The sequence below is a fragment of the Ruditapes philippinarum genome, unplaced genomic scaffold (assembly GCF_026571515.1).
Source record: "Ruditapes philippinarum isolate M1 unplaced genomic scaffold, ASM2657151v2 ctg4252_1_1_1_1, whole genome shotgun sequence".
Taxonomy (NCBI): domain Eukaryota; kingdom Metazoa; phylum Mollusca; class Bivalvia; order Venerida; family Veneridae; genus Ruditapes; species Ruditapes philippinarum.
The window spans coordinates 1-18,593 of record NW_026858509.1 but is presented as its reverse complement, the minus strand read 5'-3'; the positions used below and the strand labels follow the sequence as shown (position 1 = coordinate 18,593).

The window sequence follows — 18,593 nt, the reverse complement described above, 5'->3', positions numbered from 1 at the left end:
GTCAAAATACCGCTTTTCATGGTATGGCACTATAATGTGTCACATTGAAAGTTCCATGATAACCGCTGTATGAGCAAATCTGTAGATGATACTAAATTCAAAAATGCCCCATTACTATTCTTAAATGTTTGATATTGTTTAAGCCGGTGTTAGGGGGTCTTATATATTGCAAACCGAGCGTGCAACATTTTCAATTTTGCCGAATTGGACTTTCTATGGATTTTTGTTTACATTTTTCTGTTTTTATAACAAATAATTTTAGATTCAGCGCTACTTTCTTCAGATGATAATTTAAGTATCTAAAATGCACTAAATCTATTATTTAAACGCTATAGAATTCATGTTTGCCCTTTCTAAATAAGAAAAAAAACTATTTCGTCTCAGAAGTATACATTGTAATATGCCGCGTTGGAATCCCTGTCCCTTTCCTTTGACGACACGTTCATGGTAGAAGTATTCTTATGCTGATTAAATGTATAAGACTGAACTATAAAGTATCATAATGCGTTTTAAGTTGCAGTAAACAATTTAATTCAGACAAAATGCAACGACATTATACAGTATTAATTATAATATAATGTTTTGTAACGTTTTGATGTTGAATATTTCAGCTGTCAAGTAAAGTTTACTGTACCCATTAGTCCAGACTGGAACAAAAAATAATATTAATTTGTATATTTTTGGTCCCATGTTCAGTTGTTTGAGCAAGTCAACATCTTTTTAGTTTCCTGTCTGCTTTCTTTTGTTTGCTGTATACCTACATGTATCTTTAAAGTTGGTTATTTCACATTTGGCTTAAATTTTGTTAATATTCTCAACATAAATGTTTATGTAGGCCTACATGTATTGTTTTTCCAGTGTGCTTGAATTTTGTTTGCTTATTGCCAGCTTGTGAGGAAGCTGCTGGTCACTTCTTGCCAATTTTGAGTTGGGGATATTTATTTTTAAAAACCTATTTAGTAGGTCACACTTTTGTGATCCTTTTCATTTTCAATATCTTATTTTCTTTCTTTTATAACAGTCCCTATGCCTGGGTCAAGATCAGCAGAATCCACCCAACTTTTAATTTAATCTTATTTTATGTATGTGCTAATATGTTCCGCTTTTTTAAAATCTAAATATATATTATTTTATTCATTTATAATACAGTAATTAAATGTTATCCTTAGCAGATCAATACGATTAATTACTTATTATTATTTTACTTTAAACTATTACATTTAATGTCTACATCCAAAATTATAGTATTACGATTAATTTAACTTGCTTTTTACCATTTGTCTTTCAAAGTTAATCATAATGTGCTTCTTTTATGAGTTTTATGATTATATGCAAGTATGTTGGTCAAAAGCTATACATAGGAAATGTTTTGTAAAATGTTTAATATGTATATACCGACAATAAATAAATTTTGATTTGATTTAACGATAATGTTGACGCTTAATTTACAGCGGGTCTTTCCGCTTAAATTAGTCCTTGCGGAAGATATGAGCGTCTATAGAAACCAGATTTAATATGGCAGCTTCCTTGTTGGGCAGATTCCAAGGTTCACTCGTAGGAGCGATAGTTGGAGACTGCATCGGTGCTGTTTTTGAAGGGTTTGATTGGTCGACTGTGGTTGGAACGGACAGAGTTCTAAAATTGGTTGAAAAAATAGAGACTGGTAATTTATCTGATATAATGATAATTTCTTACTCTGTGTTTTTCAGACGCTTATTATTCACTGTGTTTACCGTTTTGCTTACAGACACCCGAGGCCCACCCTTTAAACTGCCAATAAAAAGTTTTAACACAAATGAGGAATCTGTGTAAATCGTTAAATACTGAGAAATCTGTGTAAATCAATTAATATTTTTGTATACCATTTCCTCAAGAATAAAGAAAATCCCATTTATTGATACTAAGTCCAAGAAAGTAAAGATTGTGTCGCTGCGATGTCGTGATATGATAGAGGGTTGAGGTTTATGTAAATTGAATTATTTTGGTTTTAGAGGGCTTGTACTTTGTTTGGATGGGGGATCAAAAATTTGATCTACAACACAGTGAAAACTAAAGCTTATGCATAAATTTTAAGAACTATTATTGTTTTAATAAAAATGTAATCTTGTCACACTTCTTGATAAATTATACATCATATATATTTGAATATTTGAAATCTGATTTAAATATTTGTCTGGAATATCAGGGTTTCTACTAGGAATTTTTATTTAAAGAGACCCAAGGACTCGTGCTCATAAAATATGAGGGTCCCAGAGTAAAATGTCTTATGCCTGCTGCACAGTAAATGGGCCAATTTTTCAAAAAAACATGTAATGTAGGCTTTTTCAAAAAATATATTGCATTTTCTATTATTTTTTTGTGTTTTTACAAAGGACTTACTATAAAGCAAATGTGCCCAAATTTTTTTTAGGATAGCATTACCCAAAATAAAGATACAGACGTTTTTATACCCTAAAAATGTCCATTTTTACATGTAATGTGTTAGCATCTGTTTTTTTGGTGTTTTTTAGAATTAACACCACTATTATCTGTTTTAATCTATCACTTAAATTTTTTTACAAGCACATAGAAAATTTAATAACCTTTCCAGTGATATATAATACTTGGTATACATCATCCTGGTTTTTATCGTCAAGATGATTTTAGTAAAATCAGACTTTTGTAATGCATCAGTTTTTTCAAAATTCAGTTGTTAAGTAAACAAGTATACCTTTAAGCAGTTACAAATAAAATAGTACTTGATTGTCTCAATCTAATGAAATATGAATTAAAAACATATGTTAAGTGCTTTCATTTCAAATTTTCAAACATTTTTACCATGGTAGGCATTTTAGTGGTAAAAAAAATTTTGTGATGAAAAAACTGTAACATCCGTCCCCCTCTCATAAAATATCCAATTTTAAAACAATACTCATAAAAAACAATGTTTCTGGTGCTTAATGATAGCCTTACAATGAAAATTTTACAAACATTGCCAATTTCTATGTTTATGAGAAAAAAAATACAATAATGTAAAAGTTGTCTGTAACATCCGTCCCCGTAACATCCATCCCCCTATATAAGGTGCTTATTAAATCTCATATAAACTGTAACTGAAAAGGGAATTTTACGCTAAAACACCAAATTTTCATTGAAAAATGAAGAAATAACAGAAATAAAGCACTGAAATGATGTATTTATGAAAAAAAATTATTTGTGAACACTAAATTCCTTAATTTTGAAAAAAAATAAGTATTTTTTGCTCTGAAATCAAAATTATTTACTTTGAAATAAAATTTATATGTTATTTTTTAACCTCTAGTGGACCAATGAGTTTATTAAGATAATATTTAAGCTTATATGAATTTATAACAAATATAATCTTTTGTCATGCTATGTTTACAAACTAAGAGTACAGAAGGGGACGGATGTTACAGAATTGAACTAAAAATTCTTTTTACAGTAATACAAAACTTATCTTGTTCTTATGATGCATGATAGAGAAGTAGTAAGCTTTGCAACTGTATAGGAATGTTTCACACAACAAATAAAATACAATTAAAAAAAACTAGAAGAAACAAACACAAAATCCATAACAGGATATATAGAAAAAAGTGCAAACGATAGAGATGTTGAAAGTATCTTTGTGATTAAAATTGGTCAATTGTTTAAACATAAATTCTTTAGCCTTAAATAGTTAACAAACCATGTATCCCAGCCCCTCATAAAACAGCGGGATATGGTTCCTAACTCTATACACACAGAAGGGGCTGGCACTTTATTGGAAGTTAACAAGCTGTATATTGGGAGCTGTGTATATTGTATATTGGGAAGTGTGATATATTACAAAACAGTAGGGGTGCCAATTAAGGGTACTTAAAAACAGTGGGAGGGACTACCATATCTTATTCAAGAATGTCTGTCTTTAAGTTTTAAAGTTGAAGATCAATTAAGTAAAAGGATTTATTGAACTTCAAAAATTTATAGGCTAAATACATGTATGTAGTCAATGAAAATTAAACAAAGAAATATAATTCTGTTAACACCCTGATTAAAATTTTTAGATTTTTTTCCCTATAAAAACTCAAGCACATTTATTTACAATTTGATTATTGTTAATTAAGTGAAAGAAACTTGTAAGTAAAGGATATGGCAAGTATTCCTGTAATGAAAAAGTTGGGATAATTGTGAAAATTATTCTGATAATAAACCCTTGGCAATTTATTTTGCACCTATAAATTTTATTGAATGACAAATTAGTTCATTTAGTTAAGCAGTTCATGTACACTGAAATATTTACAAAGACACTTATTTAAAGTTAGAAATAATGATATTATGACACTGAATCATAATGAAATCTTTGGATAATGCTGCTAACATTCCACATTAATTGATAGAACTTAATTGCAACAATTTAAAATCTTATAATTTTCAATGAAAATTTTTAAATTTAAAATTCAAGCTTGCATATGTTTCAATCTGAAAACTTCTTATTTACTTCTCACTGTATCATATCTTTCACAAATATAAATCTTATTATTTAACTAAAGTAATTTGTAAATAATTTCATGTATAGAAAGGTACCGTTGGTATGACATTCTCTCTTTAACGTTTATGCATAATCTGGAAACAAAGGTTCTTTTATTTAATTAGCAATGTTTTTATTTTATTCCAAACATTTCAATGTTCATGCAAATGTAAGATAAATGGAAGAAAACTAAGTCAATGCAACTTTTCATTGTGAAACACAAATAGTAAGAAACTACATAATTGTCAGGTATATTTCTACATTTTCTCATAATTTGTTCAATTATTTTACATTTATTGTACTGTACAAAGCATATACTCTTATAAATTTCATTACTTTAAAATAAAACCAAAAATAGTATGAACTATGAGCTTTAAACATGGATTGTAACATCCGTCCCCCTAAAAATGTAACATCCGTCCCCCTGATACAATTCATTTTTGGATTATCTGACAAGAAATATACACAAGAAAGTCCTATAATTTCTACTGTTTTATAAGAAATGTGTTTGCATATTTGATTTAAGTATGATTTGGTGTACCTATCCCTATTTTTTTCTCTCTGTTTCTTACATGTTTGAAAATTTAATTTTGTGTGAAAAATACTGAAAATTTGAAAGCAAATATTTTTATATCTAAGATGAATTTTCTGGATTTTTTTTTGTAGCATTTATTAGAACACATAATATTTTAATAAAATAAAGAGAAATAATGCAATTTTTATTATAAACTGTAAGATATTCAGACTTTTAGTATATCTTTGTAACATCCGTCGCCTACCCGCACAGTCTGCAAGAGATGTAATATTTTGAAAACGGTATCCAAAAAGTTATCCTTTCTTTCCAAAAATATTGTTATAGACACCCTAAGGTACTTAAAAAGAGAAAATATTATCTTGTATGTTTAACTTTATTTTTTTGACTTAGATGCTAACACAATTGGCCCATTTACTGTGCAGCAGGCAATTACTGATTTTGGGGGGTGAAGTGTCTTGAGGGGTGAAGTGTCTTCAAAATTTGAGGGGTGAAGTGTCTGGAGGGTGAAGTGTCTTGCTACCAGAAAAATATGAGGGTCCTAATCATTTATTACTTTAAAGTAAGGTATTACTTATATATATAATATATTGTCTAGGTTTAATTCTTTGCATTTATATACATTGTTCAACTACATATGCATTTTTATTGACCTTGTTAAATAAAATAAAAAAAATAAACCATTTACTATGTATTATTTATTTTTGCTTTGTCAACTCAGGAAATACATTTCACAATGACATAATCATCATTTATTGTTACTTTTTAGCTCACCTGTCACAAAGTAACAGGGTGAGCTTTTGTGATCGCTTTTCGTCCGGCGTCCGTCCGTAAACTTTTACTTTAAATGACATCTCCTCATAAACCACTAAGCCAATTTCATCCAAACTTCACAGGAATGTTCCTTTGGTGGTCACCTTTAAAAATTGTTCAAAGAATTTAATTCCATGCAGAACTCTGGTTTCCATGGCAACCGAAAGAAAAAACTTAAAATATCTTCTTGTAAAAAACCCTAAGAGCTAGAGCTTAGATATTTGGCATGGAACATCTTCTAGTGAGTGTCTACCAAGTTTGTTCAAAAAAAATCCCTGGGGTCAAAATTGGCCCCACCCCAGGGGGTCATTGATTTTCCCTATATGCATATAGTAAAAACTTAAAAATTCTTCTTTTAAAGAACCCAAAGAGCTAGAGCTAAGATATTCAGCATGAAACATCTTCTAATGAGTGTGTACCAAGTTTGTTCAAATAAAAGCCCTGGGGTCAAAATTGGCCCCGCCCCAGGGGGTCATTGATTTTCCCTATATGCATATAGTGTCACACAGCTTCACACAGCTACAGCTGACAGCTGTCAGACAGACAACTCCCCCAAGCACTGTAGTGTATTTCAAAATGACTGTAGATGTTTACAAATTATTATATCATTTTAATGTTCATGTATATTTGTTTTATTAGTTATTTCTTGACAAGGTGACAGTTATTAGTCTACCCTTTTGGTATATATTGAGAGTCTTCAAACTGAACAGGCAGACTTCTATTTTACAACAAACTTGTGTCTGCTTGTTCAGGTAAGAAATTTTATATATTTTCATTTCTAATATTGTAGTATTAAAAACTATGTACTTATTTTATCTATCAATATTGTGTTAAATATAAGTACTAACTGAATATAACAGAAAACAACTTTCTTATATTATTGACTTATTGAGTGTAAATTATTGAATGTAAATTATGTTTTATTTACACTCATTTGTATTTGTTAATACACAGTAATTCTTTCTATGTTTGTTAAATTAACTATCAATATGTGTTCATGACTTAACACTTGAATAGCTTGAAATTATACAATATATACATATCTTCTCTTGAATATCTAATGCTTCTCTTGTTTAATGATTTAATTATAAAATGAAAAATAAAAGACTTCTCTATTTTACAACAAACTTGTGTCTGCTTGTTCAGTGTAACCCAGCCAAATCCCAAAGCAATTCAACACAAAGATCCTTGTGAAACTGGTGTGAGAATCCGCAAATAGCAAATTTCACTGAATGAGCAGAAGGAAACCACAACAAGAGTTTGTAAGAAATCTCAGATCCAACGGGCTCACTAAAGAAGTCTCCACGTGTTCATCGGACAACCCTAGAAAAACAACAATGGAACCAACACCAGAAATTAAAGGTAGGCCCTTGTTTATTGACATTGTAGGGAAATTTGACCCCGCACGTGATGAGCCTCGTGTATGGCTAAATAGATACATCTATTATGGCCAATACCTTAAACTTAAGGATATTGATTTGGCGACAACATTTGGATTTTATCTTCTGGGAACTGCTTTTAATTGGTTCTTTTTCTTACCAGAAGAAATAAAAAATAATTTTGAGGTACTAAAAGAAAGGTTCATTTTACAATTTGGAAAACGTATTGACCCAATTCAAATTCATTCTGAATTGTTCCTAATGAAACAAAAATTCAAAACAATCAATACGCGATTTTGTAACGATAATACAACAAAGGCTAGGTTAGGAGATATTGAAGATAAAACTGTCCTAAGTGCTGTAATAAATGGCGTCTTACCTCACATTAAAGCAGATTTAAGGCGAAATCCACCAACAACTTTGGGAGGATTTAATCAAAACGGCAGAACTGTCAGAAAGTGCACACTCAGTGATGCCAGCACAGGTCAACTTTTCCGAACAAGCCTTAGCCATCTACTTGAAAAAGCTATGGTGTACAACCTCGCAGAAATAAAGGGCCAGGTAACCAAAATCGCAAGAAAATCAAGATCAGTTATTTTGCAGCACAAAGCTTTTACCATACACCATTTCTTAATACAACAATTACAAAAGGTCTTTGGGTCAAAAAACCTAACAAAGGGACTAATTTTTCATAACCCTAAAAGGATTGTGCTACAGAAATGTGGAAGAAAATTTCCTAAACTACAGCAAATTTCAATGTTTCGCCAAAGATAAAATTGTGACAAATGTGGGCAAAAAGGGTCATCTGTCAACAATATGTCAAAGTAAACCCAAACGAAATAGGGGTCCATGCCTGCCAGTGGTCTTAGAGGGGAACCACATTTGGAAAGGCAAAAACATAAAGACAAAAATACTTCAAGTCCAATTGTATCAAAGCAAGGTCAACACACTAAAGGTCAATCAAAGTAACATGCACACCCCAAAAAATATCCCATCACTTGCAAACATCTCAGTACAAACAAGGCTTGAAAAACAATTACATGGATGTCATATTAAGAAAAATAACTGTATTCGCAGTCTTGTTTGACTCCGGTTCAAGTATATGTTGCGTAAAACAATCCCTCTTACATAAAATTTTTCCCCGCAATCCTCAACCTCTCCAGAAAAGCGAGTTTCCCGTAGTTAAAGGTATAAGTGGAAAACTTATACCAGTCAAAGGTAGCATTATGTTAGACATTAACATAGGAAATGCAAAATTCACTCAAAAATTCCATGTATTCGATGATATTCATCATGACCTTATAATAGGAATAGACTTTCTCACTAAGAATAAATGCTCTCTTGACTTCAGTACTTCTACTCTAAGGAGTGAGTCTGGTATACCAATTGTCAATTTTTTGTTTCAAGTTGTAGTAACAGGACTTGCTCGTGCGCAGAAAGCTGTAACCTTGGGCAGCCTATGTCTGAAAAAGTAAGCCCTATAAATATGTCTTAAAGTACCTGTCAACACCCTGCAGTACTTTTAGAGGCCTGTTCAATCATTACTGAAACAAAAAGGGTCTCGTGTGCAAGAAGCTTTATTAAAAATCCTGTAAAACAATATTCAGGGCTTGTCGAAATTTAAATCCATTAAACCTGTACCAGTCAATTTTAAGAAGCAATTCTGTAATAGGCAAACTAACACCAATTGAGGAAAATTTCTGTTTAGTGCTTCTTGGGCAGCTAAACCGGAGATTTCAGTGACAAATGACAAACTTGTCATATCAGTACCGGCCAACAGCATGTCTACCAGATTATGAAAAGGTTTTTGCAGATTTAGGTATTTCCCTAGATAACAGTGTCTTAAACACTGAGCAATTGGCTTCATTAAAAACAGTTCATTTATGAAAATAAAGATATGTTCGCAACAAACACTTCTCAATTAGGATGTACTAAGTTTACACTCCCATAGGATTGAAACTGGCAATGCACCTCCACAAAGACAAAATGCATACGATATCCTCCACTAGTAAAGGTCGAAATTGAAAAACAGATTGAAGATTACTGTTGAAAAATGACTTTATTGAGCCCTCAAATGCAATGTGGGCGGCCCCGGTGGTTATGTGTAGGAAGAAGGACAATACATATAGATTTGCAATTGATTACAGAAAGCTTAATGCTGTCACTGTACCTATCAACTTTCCTCTTCCAAGGTTTGAGGATGTAATTGACTCCGTTGCTTTGAAAACCAGTCTAAGATATTCACTGTTTTAGATTTAAAAGCTGGTTTTCCATCAAATTCCCCTTGATCCTGAGACTAAGCACAAGTCTACATTCATCTGTCATAGTGGTAACATACAACTTCAAAAGACTGCCTTATGGTTTACGTAATGCACCCGTTGCTTTTTCAGTGCCTTTCATGTCATCGGTCTTAACAGGGTTTAAACTTCAAAATTTACCCTAGTCTATGTTGATGATATCTTAATTCATAGTCCTAATTGGTCTTCCCATCTTGTTCATTTGAAAAATGGTCTTTGACAGGTTAAGAAAGCTAATCTCAAATTACAACCTAAAAAGTGTCGTTTTGCTTGCCCCTCGGGTTGAATACTTAGGTCATCTCTTTTTCAGAACAAGGGATAGAAGTTAATCCTGAAAAGGTTAAAGTTGTGAAATCATTTCCAGTACCTAAAAGTCAAAAGAATGTACGAGAGTACCTTGGTTTAACTAATTACTATCGCAAGTTCATTTTAGGCTATCGCCGAAATTGTAAGGCCACTTAATAATTTATTGAGGAAAGATGTGAAGTTTGAATGGTCTGAAGAGTGTCAAAAGGCATTTATAACACTAAAAGAAAGGTTAACATCCTCCCCAATTCTAGTACTGCCGAATATGGCCAAGCCTTTCATTCTCTCTACGGATGCCTCATCAACAGCTATTGGTTATATTCTTGGTCAGCTTGATGATGAGGGTCGTGAACAGGTTATAGCATATGGAGGCAGAGCCTTAAGAGGAAATGAAAAACAATGGGGAATCTATGATAAGGAATGCCTTGTTTTTGTAGGGGAAGGGGTAAAAAAAAGCATTCCACCCATTTTCTTTGCCAATTTAAAATTCAAGGTTTACCCCCTGAAAAACAGGGTCTAAAAATTTATTTTAGGAAAATTTAAAAACCCTTTAAAATTTGGGAGGAGAGCCCGTTGGTCTTTCTCTTTTTAAAAGCCCTAGACTTTGGAAAAATTTTTCATAAGGGGCCCCCGGGTTTAAAAGAACCCCCAATTTTGGGAAGGGTCTTTAAGTAGGCCGGGGTTTATTGGGTGAAAAACAATTTCTCTAACAGTAGAGGTGGTCCCGAACTCCAACCCTTTTAATCTGAACAGTTCCTTTTGGGAGCTTCCACAGGAAAAATTTCCCCCTCCTTGCAGCTCTGATATTGCCTTTTACGAAAAAAGGGTTTTAGAAATTCCCCCAAGAGAGCCCGAATTTCCCAAAAGGGCCCGAAAATTTGAAATACAATGGGGAAAGCCCTGAGGCACAACCTTTTTTTAAATTTTCTTGTTTCCCCAAAAATTGGGGCCCTTTAAGATGAGAAAGAGGCTAAAAGGGTTTTTAAAGATTTTATCTTTTTCCCAAATTTTTTTAAAAAAAAAGAAAATTCTCATCATTTGCCCCTAAACCCCCCGTAGAAAATTTAAAAGGGTTTTCTTTAGGGGACCATTTTACTTAGTTGTTTCCCAAAAAACTAAGAGAAGAGTCATTAAAATCTCTTTAAAGAAGGGATGGGACATTTTGGATTTGTAAAAACATATGCTTTCAATTAAGAGAAAATTTTTGGCCTAGAATGATCTGATTTTTTATGCTATGTTTGAAACTTGCACACGTGTCAAAATTTCCCAAAAAACAGTTATGTGAATAACAAAGGTTTCCCCTATTCCAACCTAAGCTTCCCCCACCCATTTTTAAAAAATACAAAATTTGGGTATTTTTTGGGCCCTTAAAATCCTCTTTAAAAATTAAAAAAAAAGTACAAACTTGGGTTTTTGTGGAATCAAATTTTCCCGGATGGTGCGAAAGCCCTTTCCCTTTTTGGCATGCCCCAAAAAGCACAGGCTATTTTGCAAAAAATATTTTACGTTTTGGGGAAAACATTTTTCTTTTTGGGGCACCTATGTTATCCCTAAGTGACCGAGGCAAACAACTTTCGTCAAAACTTGTTGGGGGTCTCTTTTCGAATCTTTTAAACGTCACCATACTTTCCCCCTATTTACCCCCAATCTAATAGTACTGAGAAGGGGGGTGTAAAAGTTCCAAATTTTTCAAGCCTTAAAAACTTTTTTTAAAAAGTCTCAAGAAAGATTTGGGATCCCGTACTTTCCCTCTATCATGGAAAGGCATTTTTCCCTAATTTTCCCTTCTGCAACAACAGGCCTTTAGTCCTTTATTATTTTCCTTTTTTTAAAAAAAATGAGAAACCCCTCTTTGGGCACCGGGGAACTTACCAACCCAAGTCATCTTCCTAAATTCATGTACAAGAATACCTTATGACCTAGTTTTAAAAATTAAAATTAAAAACTTGTTAAATTTCAGAAATCCTTGGAAGTAAAAGCAAAGGAAAAACAAAAAAGGGGAAAAACCAAAATTTTATTTCAAATTTTTAAAAAACCCCTAATTTAAGAAAAAAAGAACCCAAGGGGGGGTTTCCCGGGGGGAAATTTTTTTTTAAAGGTTTTTGCCTCAAGGGTTTTTGTTTCCCCCAAGGAACCCCCCCTTCACAAATTTTTCCTTTGGCCCTTTAACCGAAATTTTTTAATTAGCCCCCTTTGGTTCCCCCAATAACCCCTTTTTCACCTTTTTTCCCCCCCCTTTAAAAAGGGTTTTTTTTCCCCGTTAATTTTTTAAATCACCAAAATTTTTTTTTTTCAAAAAAAGGGCCTTTCCCAAACCAAGTTTAAAAGGCATTTAATAAGCCCAGAGGTTTTTTTTAGGTTTTATTTTTTAAAATTTTTCAAAAATTTCCTAACAAAAAAATTTTTTTTCCCCCCTTCCCTTTGAGGCAGAAAAACAGAAAAAGGTCCTTCAAAACCCAAGGAAAGGAAAATGAGAATTTCCTGGAAAAATTGAAAAGCCCCCACAAGAATTAAAAAAAAGTTTCTTAAATTTCCCAAAAAACCCTACCCCCAACCTTTATTCCAAAACTTTTTGAAAAAACTTTACTGTCCAAAATTTTGGATAGGGGGGGCAAATGGCTCGAGTGAAAAAAACTCTTGGGTTACTCATGATGTAATTCCACAAGAATTACTTACTAAATATCACCAAAAATTTAATCTTCAAGGAAAGAAACGGAAAAGGTCTAGATTCTTCCGGGTTCCTGAAGAATAAAAAGTTGCTAACAAGCAAAATAATGTTTCAATTTCAAAATGTCAAACACATGTTTCAATAATGTTGTTCTCCCCTAACTTAGTGTACCCTTGTAGCTCCACAGTTGAGGTCAAACCACTTTTAAAATGGGGGAAAAATTCCCTTTTATTTTGAATTTTTAAAAACTCCCTTTCTTTAAAGTAATGAGGGGTCCATGAAAAATGTGCAAAAACCGTCGGGGTTAAAAATCCCCCACCGGGATATGTTTTTCTTCCCCCTTCTTAAGGAACTTGGTTTCGTTTTCCATCCGGGTAAAGGGCTCCCTTTTTCTACTCATTTGGGGGTGGTTGGGTTCCCCCTCCTACACTTTTGGGGGAAAAAAAATGGAACCAAAAGGGTTAAAATTTTTGGAACCGTATTCAAAAATGAAAAGGGGCTCTAAAACATTTTCAAATGACAATTGGAGACACACGTTTGCATTGAATCTTCAAAGTCCAGAGTTATCACATCTGATAATACCAAGCTGTGACTGCCCTGATCTTAAGGAAGCTTGGAAGGACTTATTCCATGTTTATAATGAAACTTTACAGTATGTTAACAATACACTACACCATATCAACACAATAATCCCAAACACAAAAACAACACCAAGGTCAAACAGAAATAGACGGTCATTATTACCATTTATTGGAACGATAAGTAAAGGTCTCTTTGGGTTAGCTACTTCCAAGATGTTCAAAATGTAGCTAAGCATGTTAATGCCTTGATTCAAAGAAGTCAAGCCCTTTCCACAGGTTTTGTTAACGACAATGCTTTACTTACATCATTCATAAATCACACAGACAAAAGAATTTTCAAACTTATTCTCTTCAGTAAAAGAAAATCATGAATTCATAAACAAAATTGACACTCGACACAAAAACATCAACAAAAATTTACAGATCACAGCAAACACTTATTTTGAAAACTCTCACAAAAATAATCACTGATAATGGTCACATACATAAAGCTTTTTCAGATTTGAGTGAAGGAGCAAACTTATTACTACAAAATAAGTTGCCAGAACAAATTGTCCCATATAATGTCCTTCAACAGTGTATTAGTAACATTACCCTTAATGTTAATAGGAAAGGTTATTCATTATTTTCCTCTGATCCCTCTTTTTATTATGCAAATGCTAAAACACATGCTTTTCGTCATGGAAAAACAATTTTCATAAGCATGAATTTCCCACTGATTTTAAAAACAAAAATTATGATGAAATTTTTTTTTACAAAGTTTTTTTTCTATCCTGTCCCAAATTTAAAAAACACCTCGCCCCATGTCTCAAAAAGTAGTTGAACCTCCCTGATTTTTGTTGCCATCACAATGAATGGAGAATTTTACACTGAAATGAAATACTATTAGTCTCTCAACTTGTGAAAAATACAATACTAAAACATTGTGTCCATTCATGTTGCCACTACATCACTCCCTAATAATCCCTCATCTCTCTAAAGTTATTTAAAAGCAACAAAACTGAATATAAATGAACGTTGTGGACTTTGATTTCCTTTCCAACAAAATGAAACCTGCAAGTTTGCAGCTGAAATCGAAACGCACTACTTAGTAATATAATACACACTCAAGTAAATCTTTCATGTGAAGGCTCAAGGAAATCCCTTACAGGATGTCATTTTTTGTTTAATTTCTGTCCCATGCAATTGCTCAATAAACACTGCATCAATCTTTATCCCTCACAGGTTCTTGAACTGCCATCACCACTCGAAACCAATTACAATGCTGCACCCCATAAACCTTGCCCTCCTACAACAGTATTTTAATACAGAAGTTCTAGATTCAATTCAAGCACATACTACATACCCCTCACCATTGAACATTTCAGTTCCAGATTTTAATATTTTTGAACATCAGTATTCAAAAATAGTTGCCACCGAACAATATGAACACCTTAGTCTGAAGAAAATGGCAATGCAAGCTAAACAATATAAAACTGTATACACTTCCCTAGCTGACCCATTACTAGCAGGAAATATTAACACTGATTCCTCCTTCCCTTGGGTCACTGTGCTTGCCGCATCATCTACATCACTAACTGTAATTTGCACTATTGCTGTCGTATTCTTATTTAGAAAATATAAAAGGATAAACCAACTTTTGTTAACATCACAACTCTTAACACAAGCAAAGGCACTTCCTCTTGACCTTCCTAGTTTCATTTATACTACTCAAGCACCAGCTGTTACTACAGAAGGATTCCTAATTGACATTGATAGTATATCAAATTCAAATACCCTTACCCTTATTATTTTTGTTTCAATAATACTCACGTATAAACTTATACGGTATTGCTGCCGTTCCATCCAAACAAGTTCCCTAATACTAGAAGTTACAAATGGATATTCTTCGATTCAAATTCCTTGCCTGAAACTTCCAAAATGTATTCAACACTTGGATTTTCAAGGTACTAACTTTGTTAAAGAGATCACAATCTCACAGGACAAGTTCCCCAAATTGATTATTGATTTTGGAGATTTTAATATATATAACAGAATTACAAAGCAACATGTTACACTAATAACTTCCCACAGACTGAATCCACTCCAAGGTTACCAACTCAGATCTATCACAGACAAACCATTCCACATTGCACTATGGGTTAAACACAACCAAATCTGCACACCTATCTACCCTTTACAAAATTGCATATATAACAAAATCAGTTTAACCATGCATCTAACCTTATATCCAAACTTGGAGTCCGAAAAGCCATTATTACAAAATGCTTAAGGACAGATATCTATATTTCCATACTTGTATATATATATAAAAAAGTAATTTTTGTTCAATTTCGAACTGTACTTATTTTTGATCTTCATTTTTCATATTTTTTCTTCATTTTTCATATTTTTGGTCTTCGGTACTTTCAATTTTTGTTCATATCTGACTTTTTATATTTTTAACTTTCTTATGTCTAAGAAAAAGTATCTATGTACATATAATGAGGTTCAAGGGTCAATCCTACATGTCATGAAAATAAGGGTCTGTTCATCACACAGAGTTCAAACCAAGCGACAACAACGACACAGTGCCTTCCAAATCTTCAATTGCCAGTTCCATGTCGGAGCATGGATTTCTTCGGAAGCAGGGGATGTTGTCACACAGCTTCACACAGCTACAGCTGACAGCTGTCAGACAGACAACTCCCCCAAGCACTGTAGTGTATTTCAAAATGACTGTAGATGTTTACAAATTATTATATCATTTTAATGTTCATGTATATTTGTTTTATTAGTTATTTCTTGACAAGGTGACAGTTATTAGTCTACCTTTTTGGTATATATTGAGAGTCTTCAAACTGAACAGGCAGACTTCTATTTTACAACAAACTTGTGTCTGCTTGTTCAGGTAAGAATTTTTATATATTTTCATTTCTAATATTGTGGTATTAAAAACTATGTACTTATTTTATCTATAAATTTTGTGTTAAATATAAGTACTAACTGAAATTAACAGAAAACAACTTTCTTATATTATTGACTTATTGAATGTAAATTATTGAATGTAAATTATGTTTTATTTACACTCATTTGTATTTGTTAATACACAGTAATTCTTTCTATGTTTGTTAAATTAACTATCAATATGTGTTCATGACTTAACACCTGAATAGCTTGAAATTATACAATATATACATATCTTCTCTTGAATATCTAATGCTTCTCTTGTTTAATGATTTAATTATAAAATGAAAAATAAAAGACTTCTATTTTACAACAAACTTGTGTCTGCTTGTTCAGTGTAACCCAGCCAAATCCAAAGCAATTCAACACAAAGATCCCTTGTGAAAATAGTAAAAACTTAAAAATTCTTCTTTTAAAGAACCCAAAGAGCTAGAGCTAAGATATTCAGCATGAAACATTTTCTAATGAGTGTGTACCAAGTTTGTTCAAATAAAAGCCCTGGGGTCAAAATTTGCCCCGCCCCAGGGGGTCATTGATTTTCCCTAAATGCATATAGTAAAAACTTAAAAATTCTTCTTTTAAAGAACCCAAAGAGCTAGAGCTAAGATATTCAGCATGAAACATTTTCTAATGAGTGTGTACCAAGTTTGTTCAAATAAAAGCCCTGGGGTCAAAATTGGCCCCGCCCCAGGGGTCATTGATTTTCCTATATGCATATAGTAAAAACTTAAAAATTCTTCTTTTTAAAGAACCCAAAGAGCTAGAGCTAAGATATTCAGCATGAAACATCTTCTAATGAATGTGTACCAAGTTTGTTCAAATAAAAGCCCTGGGGTCAAAATTGGCCCCGCCCCAGGGGGTCATTGATTTTCCCTATATGCATATAGTAAAAACTTACAAAATCTTCTTTGAAAGAACTCAAAGAGCTAGAGCTAAGATATTCAGCAGGAAACATCTTCTAATGTGTGTCTACTTAGTTTGTTCAAATAAAAGCCCTGGGGTCAAAATTGGCCCCGCCCAGGGGTCATTGATTTTCCTTATATGTGTATAGCAAAAACTTAAATAATCTTCTTTGAAAAAACCCAAATAGCTAGAGTTTAGATATTAAGCATGAAACATCTTCTAGTGAGTGTCTACAAAGTTTGTTCAAATAATAGTCCTGTGGTCAAAATTGGCCCCGCCCCGGGGGGTCTTGATTTTCCCTATATATGCATATAGTAAAAACTTAAAAAGTCTTCTTTGAAAAAACCCAAATAGCTAGAGTTAGATATTAAGCTTGAAACATCTTCTAATAAGTGTCTACAAAGTTTGTTCAAATAAAAGCCCCGGGGTCAAAACTGGCCCCGCCCCAGGGGTGTCACTGTTTTTAACTATATGTGTGTAGTAAAAACTTACAAAATCTTCTTTTAAAAAACCCAATGAACTAGAGCTTAGATGTTTAGCATGAAATATCTTCTTATGGATGACTACCAAGTTTGTTCAAATAAAAGCCCTTGGGTGAAAATTGGCCCTGCCGGGGGGGGGGGGGCAGGGGGATGAGATCATTGTTTTTCATTACATGTGTGTAGTAAAAGCTTAACATTGTGAAACATCTTCTAATGAGTGTCTTCCAAGTTTGTTCAAATAAAAGCCCTGGGGTTTAAACTGGCCCTGCTCCGGGGGCCTATATACAGGTGAGCGACCTCAGGGCCATCATGGCCCTCTTGTTATTTTTTCCTTTCTTTCATTTGGCTGAATAATTGTGCAACTTGCAGAAAGTCAAGATCTTTCACATCTGGCTGACTAATTTTATCAATTGTTTAATGCGTCCGAGTGATTTTTAGACCCTTGATGACGGACCAATGTACTATTCTGGAAGTTCAAACATCCATTTTCCAAGGCAAATGGATTACATTTTTTGGTTGAGACGCAATGGTTGCATTTCATAAGTACTTAACCATTTTTCATTAAAACTACGTGATTTGGGGGAGCAGCCGACATGTTTTACGATTTATTTATAGCAACACATAGACTGGTACGCTTTTTTAAAGTCTACTAAATTCTAGTATGCGCTGTTTTATTCCGTATTAAACTGTAATTAATTGAAAGAAAGATAGCTCTGCTGTATTCAATATTAGAACCTGTCTACCAAATTACGTCATTTCCTGTAAAGAAGCGGAAGAAATTTCCAAATGACATTTACGGAGGAAAATTTAATTGGGTCCCCGAGGACACAGACTTAGAGTAATTGAGGGTCCTAGGTTACTATTTTTGCGTCAAGGAAGCAGGAAATGTGCATCAATAGAAACCCTGGAATATAAATATTCAAGTATTAAAAAGTATTTACATCCATAGTTATAAGTAAATATTTCTTCTTTTTATATCAAGATCATGCAAGCACAGAGGCAAAGAAAAGAAAGAAAGAGTTTTTCGAATATACTGATGATTCTGCAATGGCTCGAAACGTAGCGAAATCACTGATACAGAACAATGGTCTTGATACAAAGGATATGGCACGAAGGTATATATAGTTTATTCATTTAAAAATAATATGTACACAAATTCTTCTGTCATTAAACAAAATC

At 33.0% G+C, this 18,593-nt stretch overlaps 1 protein-coding gene across 1 annotated transcript; it reads left to right on the top strand.

Moving 5' to 3' along the window:
- Positions 1 to 1,479: 1,479 nt before the first annotated feature.
- On the top strand, positions 1,480 to 18,566 carry LOC132753442 (ADP-ribosylhydrolase ARH3-like). The gene is made up of 2 exons (XM_060743917.1): positions 1,480 to 1,663; positions 18,397 to 18,566. Exons 1-2 carry the CDS (start codon positions 1,516 to 1,518, stop codon positions 18,537 to 18,539), a joined length of 291 nt encoding a protein of 96 aa, XP_060599900.1. The 5' UTR covers positions 1,480 to 1,515; the 3' UTR covers positions 18,540 to 18,566.
- The last annotated feature ends 27 nt before the right edge of the window (positions 18,567 to 18,593 follow it).